Source organism: Ascaphus truei, chromosome 2 (genome assembly GCF_040206685.1).
Source record: "Ascaphus truei isolate aAscTru1 chromosome 2, aAscTru1.hap1, whole genome shotgun sequence".
NCBI classification, from domain to species: domain Eukaryota; kingdom Metazoa; phylum Chordata; class Amphibia; order Anura; family Ascaphidae; genus Ascaphus; species Ascaphus truei.
The window spans coordinates 137,493,545-137,503,074 of record NC_134484.1 but is presented as its reverse complement, the minus strand read 5'-3'; the positions used below and the strand labels follow the sequence as shown (position 1 = coordinate 137,503,074).

At 41.3% G+C, this 9,530-nt stretch overlaps 1 protein-coding gene across 3 annotated transcripts in view; it reads left to right on the top strand.

The window, feature by feature from the left end:
- The window catches only part of METTL4 (methyltransferase 4, N6-adenosine), a 75,579-nt gene that overhangs the window by 40,420 nt on the left and 25,629 nt on the right, over window positions 1-9,530 (top strand). For all 3 annotated transcript variants that reach the window (XM_075585262.1, XM_075585260.1, XM_075585261.1), the window contains exons 4-5: window positions 5,386-5,452; window positions 8,714-8,888. In XM_075585262.1, the coding sequence (XP_075441377.1) occupies window positions 5,386-5,452; window positions 8,714-8,888 (242 nt within the window). The remainder of the gene's footprint in view (window positions 1-5,385; window positions 5,453-8,713; window positions 8,889-9,530) is intronic.

Below are 9,530 nucleotides of genomic sequence, written 5' to 3'. Positions count from 1 at the left end.
CAGTATTGAATTCTGTTTGAGGGTTGCTTCTGCTCTTAATGTTATTAAATGGGTTTCCATAACCTCTTGGACCATTTTGTTATTTCAAGGCACTAGTTCCTGAACAAACCTGCTCTGCACAGTGGATTGACCTATCTTCCTACTGCTGAAATAAACATGGTCTCCAAAAAAGGCCAGAAACAACCTCTTGCCAAATGACAACTATCTTTTTCAAAACCACTCAAGCGTGGGATACACGTTCATTTTCTTTCACCAGATCCAGAGTACGCCCTTGACTGCTGAGGTCATTACTTCCTACATGAAAAAGAAAGATACCTGTGAGAAATGAGCCCACGGCTGATGAAGAATCTCAGGGTAGAGTGGAGCCCAGCCCATGCCACAGGGACGCAGTTACACAAAGCCTGATCGAAGTAAAAGCCAAGGCAAGATCCGTAGGGGTGGGAACCACATGCCCCTCAGCCCAATGATCTAAAGCATACCCCAAGTATCCAAATGCAGAAATCAACATTACCTAAACTATAAACAAATAAACCATTAACATTAACTTACCATTTAAACCTTGTAACGGTCATATGCTTTTGAGTGTCAAATTACCTGCTTTATGGACTCTTGAGTAGTTGCCCCAATGTGAAATGAGTGTGATCCGAAACTGTGAGGCTTCTCACCCACTCCTTCAACACAGTTCTTATGAACACCTGCAATCTGGAGACTGTTTTCATGTGATACAGGAAAGCTGCAGTACTTGCGGGTCTTAGAGCCAAGTATTCGTTCATTACCTGAAACAGGCAGTTGAATTTGTTAGGTTAAGAATGAAAAGAACTCCACAAGACTTTAATCAATTGATCGGTTTTGAAACAACTTCACTATAACATCACCAGACTGTAAAGTAGGCTGCACAATCTGTGAAGATGCTATAAGCTCCCCAAGCCTAAGGGCTTCAAAAGGGCTAAAACAAAAGATACTGAAAAGCTTAGCCGTAACCAAATAAATGGAAGAAAAAGGACTAGATATTAGTAGCTGCAAATGCAACCCCTTACCTGAACACAAACCCGGGGCTACCATATCTTCAACCCATTCCCACCGAGGCAGACTACACGCAGCGCGAATCCCAGGAGACAATGATATTTTAACCTGCTCTCTAAGTTTCGATCAACCTCCACAAGCCCTAAAGAAATGAAAGTAGGTTTAGAAAACTTGAAATGGGAAATAGAATCGGCTATTACTTTTTTTTTTAACCTGGTACGTGAAGCTCTTGGAAATGAAGAAAAAAAGAGAAGCGGAGAGGCGCACTGAGAAGCATGAGAAATTTATAATAAAGAGCCCACAAAGGAGCTACAAGGTACAGTAAAATATATGAAATAAACGAATTTACTTACAACTAACTAGGTGGTGAGCTGAACCGAGAAAATGTGGAAGTACAGCCGTGGGCAAGATGGTGCAGGCCCGGTCCCACGATGCTCCGTCTGGCTTGAAGTTCCTCTCTGCTGCCAGTATTGCTCACCACCAATAGACGCTCATGTCAAAGCCCCTCATGACATCTACGCATTTCGCACTACGTGCTTCCTTAGGAGGTCACGTAGGGGGCTGCCTGTGAGCGTAAAAGTCCTCCAGCAGCCAATAAGAAAGTTTTTTTTTTTATGTCTCATAGGTTTGCCAATGCAAATCACTATCAGTTGGATTGATCAGATAGTATAATGTCACCCACTTAGAATCAGTGTGATATTAATGACTCCTAAAGGTACTAAGTGTTGACATCATTGATGGTATGTTAATACGTAGTCTGTATAAGTATTCTATGATAAAAGTGAGGTGGTGAACTAATAAATTTGATATAATGAACAAATTGATATTAAATAATAATGCGGACCTGCACCATCTTGCCCACGGCTGTAATTCCAGACTTTCCCGTTTCATCTCACCACCTAGTTAGTCGTAAGTAAATTCTTTTATGTCATATATTTTACTGTACCTTGTAGCTCCATTGCAGGCTTTTTATTATACATTTCTACTGTTTCTCAGTGCGCCTCTCCGCTTCTCTTTTTTCGGTATCTTTGTGAGCTCCCTCCTGGGAGCTCACACTTTTTTAGGCGATGGAGGAGTTCTCCTAAGCGGATGGCAGCAAGAGTTTAAGCAGTCTCACTCATTTACATATTGGAACATCACGAGCGCGGATTACTACACATTGTGTACTCTTGGAAATTAATGTTACAGCAGAAGCATTGTGAATAACTGAAACGGAATTTGGGACGACAGCGTATTAATGGCAAAAACTACCTCCGTATTTATAGAAACAAGAGATAATGTTCTGACCGTCCAAAAGGTCACCCTGCAGAAACCTCATTTTCCTACTCCAAAAATGGGCGCAGGATATAGATCAGCACATAGGGAGGCATAAATCCCATCGAAATGTCAGCGTAAAATTGGAATGTCCATTTTGGCTTGAACAGAGTCCTGTCCACATTGCCTAACTATTTCCATGGCTCGGTCAAAGGATACATAAGAGACACTCAACTCCTGGAGGAATATCATCATTGACAGAAGTGCCTTCTATAAAGGACAAGTGCTGAATACGTTGGTAAGGCTGTTTTTTTTTAGGAACTAACACCCAACTGTGAAACCCACAAATCTTCAACATGCCTAAAATATCGTAATATATCATCAGGTGTGTGAGTATGCACCTGTAAAGAATACCCCTCTATTGTACCTGAACTCTCCACACAGAAAGATCCTCTTGATGTGGCTGGGTGCTGCAAGTTTCCAGGCATATTGGACTGTGAAAATGCATCCCTTGACACATGTGAAGCTTTAGTACAATTTGCTCATAATGCCACATAATCTGCTATGAGTACCCCCCTGTAGGTACTGCTGGAGATACATTAGTAGTGGGCCCAAGAAAACTCCCTTGGCTGCCTAAAGATGAGGGGAACATATTCACTAAAGATGCTTCGCTTCCCCCCCTGTGAGGAGGCGCACTTGAGGAAGAGTGAAAGGGAGTGAATGGACAAAACAGTATGATCAATTCAAATAGAGTCATTCTCGGTAGGATCTTTCAGAAGGCACGGGTCATCTACTGTATGTTTAACTTTTTTGACATACCACTGCCATTAGTTCACTTTGGTCTTGGCATGGACTGCCCCTTTAAAATGTATCACAATCTACAATGAAGCAGTTAATGACTCCTTTGTGCAAATTATTATTTTGCTTTTACATTCTAAAGTTAAAACCAAACACTATAACCGCTAACAATCTGTTTGGCAGATGAGGCTTGATGGTGAAAGAAGAAAAACATACAGTGTACATATGGAAACCATTAGTAAAGCACTTAATTGCTTATACTTTAAGGGTACATGTTTTCAGTTACGTAACACCTGCCAGAAACACTGGAATTTGAGAAAGGAATAAACACTCAATTCCTTGCCAAGGTTAGGAGTGAGTGCTTTCAATTACATAAGGTACCAATATATCGTGCCAAATAAATACTTTATTTCAATGTAACGTGTGTGTGCGCGCGCATATATATATTTACTAGATAATGAATATATTGTAATTATGCTGCTGTAGAAGTCTGATAGTATAATATGATTTTTCTTCTCTGCAGGTAATCATAAATCAGCGTCAAAGTATATCTTTAGTTCCTATGGGAGAAAATGGGACTTCCAAGCTTTACTTTTTCAGTTTATTTTGCATTTACAGCATGTGCCATAAAATAACCATTTTATTTCTATTTTGTGGATTTTGCTCAACCGTAATGATTTTTTTTATTTAAGGAGTGATACAAATGAAGCTGTATAATGGAAACCTGCAACATGCCGTTAAGTTTCTAAAATGTCTATGCCGTTTATACTAGTTCATATTCCTTCGTTACACTCTCAGCTTCTTTTTCTTTTCCTAAAGCTGCTGTTCTCAGATAATAGAATGATCATTGTCTAATGACCGCTCCATAAATAGAGTGTCTCTGGAAATGTACCTGTTGGGAGTTTGCAGGTTTGATTTTTTTTATAAAACCATCTGTCTTGAACATTGTTATTGTTAATAATGGGTCACCTTATGGGCCATTCACTACGAAACATGACTATGTTGGACCTAGGGCTGACTTCTGTTTTTAGAGTTTGTGAAGGATATATATTTCATGTGAACAGCAGGAATGTGGAGCTGATCGAATTGTAGTGAGACAATATACAAAGAAACATTTTGCTTTTTGACTGGGCTGGGGATTTTTCAGCAGAGACCGAGACCTTTAAAATAAATCTGTTGAAATCGTGTACACGTCTGCATCTGCGAAATCTAGTGTACGCTAGTAATTCTATATTAGGAAGGTAAGATTTACATTCTGGTGAATTTGCACCCACACCCATCTTATAATGTAACCTTACATGACCTGTGCACAGTTCTATACACAGAATTCACTGTCCTATCTGCACTGAAGAGTACAAGTCTGAGTTGGCGTCGGGTGAAAGTAGTCAGAAATGTTGTGCAAATGTACAGTATTAGGCAGCTAATGTTCTCATTCACTTATCTGAAAACCAACCACTGACGGAAGAATGCCGAGATCGGATGCTGTAAGTGAGAAAGGTGTGAGGGAACATTGGACACGTGGTGTTGGGAACTAATTAGCAGACTTTGAATTCAGCTCCACAGCTTATTGAATACAGTAAATGACTTTGACTATCCCCCAATGGTGATCCTGATTATAGACTAGATCTGCAAGGTAATGTGATATGTTCCCCAAATTATGTTTTCAATAATTGCAGTGGGGAATACCATTTTCTCCCTGGATTTAATCATGCGTAATACATTACAAGCTAATGACCGGTAATTCATGAGAGGTGGAATTGATTACTCATCATGTGATGACATTTTCAACATCTTTTTTCCCCGGATTCATTGAAAAGGTATAGAAGTCTTTGCTAGATAAATAACTTACATGCACTTATCTTAAACCTCCAACAACGCTATCTAAAATCACTGCAGGGGTTATGTCTTCTGGCTCAAAAGTGCTGCAAAAAATTGAAAAATTATACCTCATCTACAAATAGAAAAAAATCGCATTGAAAGCAATGGTGAGTTTTGCAGCCAGGAGACCTTGATGCATAAATAGCCCTTGTGTATTAAACACTCTCAATGTATGTACAGACATAGGCACACTGATGTAGTTGATACATACATCTACAATGTATATTTTTGAAGTGTGCAAATACAATTGCTTGTGGGGGTGGGGAGTATACATCTGTATGTTCCCACAATCACCTAACATGACAAGCATCCTATGTACTTCACGGAGTGAGATGTGTCTCGGCTGTGTTGGAAGACAAATCTTTTTTTGGCAGTTGATACCATATTATTCACAACTGCTTCATTTGATGTGTCCTTTTTTTTTCCTTCCAGATAAAAGATACAATATCATTGTGATAGATCCACCATGGGAGAATAAATCTGTCAAGAGAAGCAAGAGGTAATCCTTTATGGAATGGTTGTCTTTCTTTGCCTTGGTGTTATGTGCTGAGTAGCATTGTTCATATTCTAGCCTTCTAATCATGTATAGTTAGGCCCCGCTCACACAGCACGCTACACGACGTGCGCGCGCGTGTTCGTCACAGATGCCTGGCAGCCAATGGTAGTGTGCAGTATTGAAACTACCATTGGCTGCAAAGTGCGGCATCACCGCTGCTGCAGTCGTGGGAGTCTTTTGAATCTGTGATCTCCGACTGCAGCAGCGTGACGTCAATTTCAGCAGCCAATCAATGTCCAGACATTTACATTGATTGGCTGCTGAAATTGACCAGACTCGGCAGTGAAATCGGAGGGACGGGTGACCCCCCCCCTCTCAGTATATGATCCCTGCGGTACCCCCCTTCACACACACACACAATGGATTTGTGTTTTTATTTTATGTTTTCCTACGATGCACCGCAAAGCCACCCTGCGCCCGTGACACAGCGCCCCCGCTCCCCCCCCGCCCGCTATCACACACTTCCTGGATGTGTCGGATCATTCCGTCTGCTGGGGATGATCGCACATCGCCCAGAAGACGGAGGCACGGACGCGCGCATGCAGCGTTGCGATGCCCCCTGTGTGAACGCGGCCTTATAATGCCTAACAAAAAGCGTAGTGCGGTCTGGGACCTTTGCCACGTGCGCCGTTGGTGCCGCGACCACATGACTAGGCGCGGCGGGCGGTCACAGGATTAAGAGCGCCGGTTGGCCAAAGTGCTGCGAATTGTGCAGCGTCGACCTGCCCGGCGGCGAGTTGTAGTGGCGGCAGACCACCGGCGGTGCTTTGGTTGCGGCCAAATTCCTATTCACAGCGTAGTGACCCTGAAATCATACACTAATGAATGAACACTTCCGCTGTGTGTTATGCTACTGTCCTACAGCGTTCTGCAGGTTCTTTCAGCATGCAGACGGTTAACAGAATCATGATTTGGTTGTTTGAAGTAGGATTATAATGTGTATATATACAAGAGATTAAAACGCACCACATGTAACCTCCTAATATTAATCTGAAAGGAATATTGATGAATAGATCAGGGTGCTTCCATGTGAACCTAATCATTGCAAACAAACAAAAACTGCCGTGCATGAAAAGAGACAGGCCCTGGAGTGAGGAGTTCACTTATTGGCGCACACAACGCTGGAATCGACTAATAAGACTTAACTTTTTTTTATTATTTACAGATAAAAATATATATCCACATGCTTAAGATAATTACTCAGAATCGAGTGAATTAATTAAAAAGTGACGGGGAGAGAGAGTGCTGAAACGGTCCCACCCAATTCATATCCACACAAGGATTATTATAATTGTTCAAACCCAAAGGTGTAAATCCCTCGGCAATTTACCCTGGTGATTGGGATGAGAGAAGAAATAGAATAATCCTCTTCTGTTTGCAATGTGGGGTCAAAACTATATCATTCACATATTACAGCCTGATAAGTGATCAGTGTATGTAGATGGAAAGTGTCTAATTACAAGGTATCATACAGTATGCATATAGACACACTGATTAAAGCAAAGTAGCACTATGCACTCAATTGTACCCAGCATCCAGCTAGCAATAAATAGCATTTAGACAGCAGACGCTTCAGATACTCTCAATATTTGTTGATAGCTAACTGTCAAGTAGCATTAGTATATAAGTATGCTGTCAATGAGTAGCTTTGTTAAGGAACAATGGTTTATGGTGTTCCTGCTTAGCCCAATCCTAAAACGGATGATCGAATTATCGGTGCATAGCTATTAGCAAATGTGTCTAGCTTCTCTCCTGCTGCCTGCACGTAACATCGCCACAGCTTTACTAAATCTGAGCTATCTCTCTATACTTTCCTCCACTTTAAGGCTGCGTCCATGGAAGGACAGGCAGCGCTGAGCCGTGCGGACGCTCCGCACTGAGCCCCGGCATCCTCAATGAGGATGTCTTGAGGAGGGGCCTCACGCGAGTGTCCGCAGGCGTGCTAAGGAGTTGGGTTTTTCAGCCGACAGCCACTGCGGTTTTTCAGTGCGCTGTCGGCTGAAAACCTCCAATCACAGCAAAGCAACGTCAACATCATGGTTCCGTGACGTCGGCGCCATGACGTTGACGTCGGTGCGTTGCGTGCTATTGGCCCAGCGACGTCACTGCCCCGCCTCCCCCCGCCTCCCGATCGCACACACTGGCTCGCCTGCTAGTCCATGGGATCGCTGCTGACCGGGCAGGTGAGCCTCAGCATCAGCCCGGAGGAGCCCCAGCCTCAGCACGTGTGTCCGGCGTGTGGTGCCATCAGGCGTGCCCGACGAACGTTTCGCTCTTACATGGAAGCTCCTTAAAGGGAAACTTTTACCTACTTGTAAAAATAAATGTTTTTCTTTCCCCCTGGGAAATTCATGCTCATCAGATACGTATTGTCCTTCTCCTTTACATCTTCAGCTAATTATGAGAACATCATTTCTTTGCAATTAAAGCGCAAAGGAGAAACCGTTTCAAATGACAACTTAGTTGTAGATTCTGTTATTAACTAATAGAGATTCAAGGCATATGGGAACTAAAGTTTTTTGAAAATGTTTACAAATAGATCTACTTTAACTCATATGATTATTATAATCTTTTTTTTTTTAAGGCATTAGTTGTCTACATTCCACCTATTAATCATCAACCTTTACCATTAGCTCACTTTAGTTCTAGATGGGACTGCACTTTGAAGACATCAAAGGCTGAAATTGTATTTACTGTAATAAAAAGGATAAAATAAACTTTCTCTTTGGAGTTTCTTTTTTTTTGGTTATATAAATCTTGATATACAAATGTAACTGGATGTTAAACAAGGAATAGAAAAAACTAGGCATTGTTTTGTGCCTGCAGTGTAGCCGTTTCTGTAACCTCATACTAATTTGTGGTTGATGCTAAAGATAATGCTGTTGTTGTTGATATAACCTTTATTCCCTTACACAATTATGTATTTATTATATCGATCCATATTTAAAGATAACCACTTTAAGTATAGGCTGGCATCTGCAAACGCAATGCTACAATTTGTCAGATTCCCTGTTGGCCACTGGGTGTCACTGTTGCCTCTTGCTTAGTTAAGGAGAATGGAAATGAAAAACTATTTCTGACGGGCAGCTACTGTATACCTGCAGTTCTTAAGGGACTTTTGGTAATGCTATGTTTTACATGATCCTCTGGCTGCCAAAGATGTAGCATTCACTAGTCTCTTTCTTATTTTCATTTTTCTACTAGGTACAATTATTTATCTCCACTGGAAATGAAGCAGCTTCCCATCCCTGCCTTGGCTGCCTCAGATTGCCTTGTGATCACATGGGTAACCAATAGGCAGAAACACCTGCATTTTGTGAAGGAGGAGCTTTACCCTCATTGGTCTGTCAAACCCTTGGCAGAATGGCACTGGGTGAAGGTAAATAGCATCATTCTTTTTTTATTCTTTTTTTCTATTTCTTTGTGTGTGTGTATTTATAGCATACTGTACAGTCATTCTCTGAAATTGAATGGAATGGGTTGAGGGTCAAGAAAAGTGTAGGGAAGTATTGTGTTGGTGAGGGGGTTAGTAAATGGGTAAAGCCTCCTTACAGCGGAGGTGGGGGGAGAACACACTGTATAGCAGAAGAATGGAGAATTGTTTGGGATACACAAAAGGAAAACGAAGCCATACGTATGTAAAAGCCCAGAATAAAGTAGATGATGCTCAGCAGGTAAACAAAATAGGCAGTCACAGAGGTCAATATTCTGCCGTCAATGTCAGCACATACTGTAACAAATAGGAAACCTGTTTCGAGCCCATGCCATATACTAATACACATATACTTGACATTTAAATATCCCTATACCTATGAATTGCTCTCATGCAGAGTGAACAAACAAACCACTATTTTTTGCCAGAATACCCTAACAAAAATAATTGAAGGCAGTTCCAGAATAAAGATGTAGAGGAAATACAATAAAGAAAGAATTACAAATGAGTAGATATTAAATGTGGTGATTGCTTTGCTAAACCTAATAACTCATATCAGTCTTTATTTGATAGTAATCTACAGCTTAA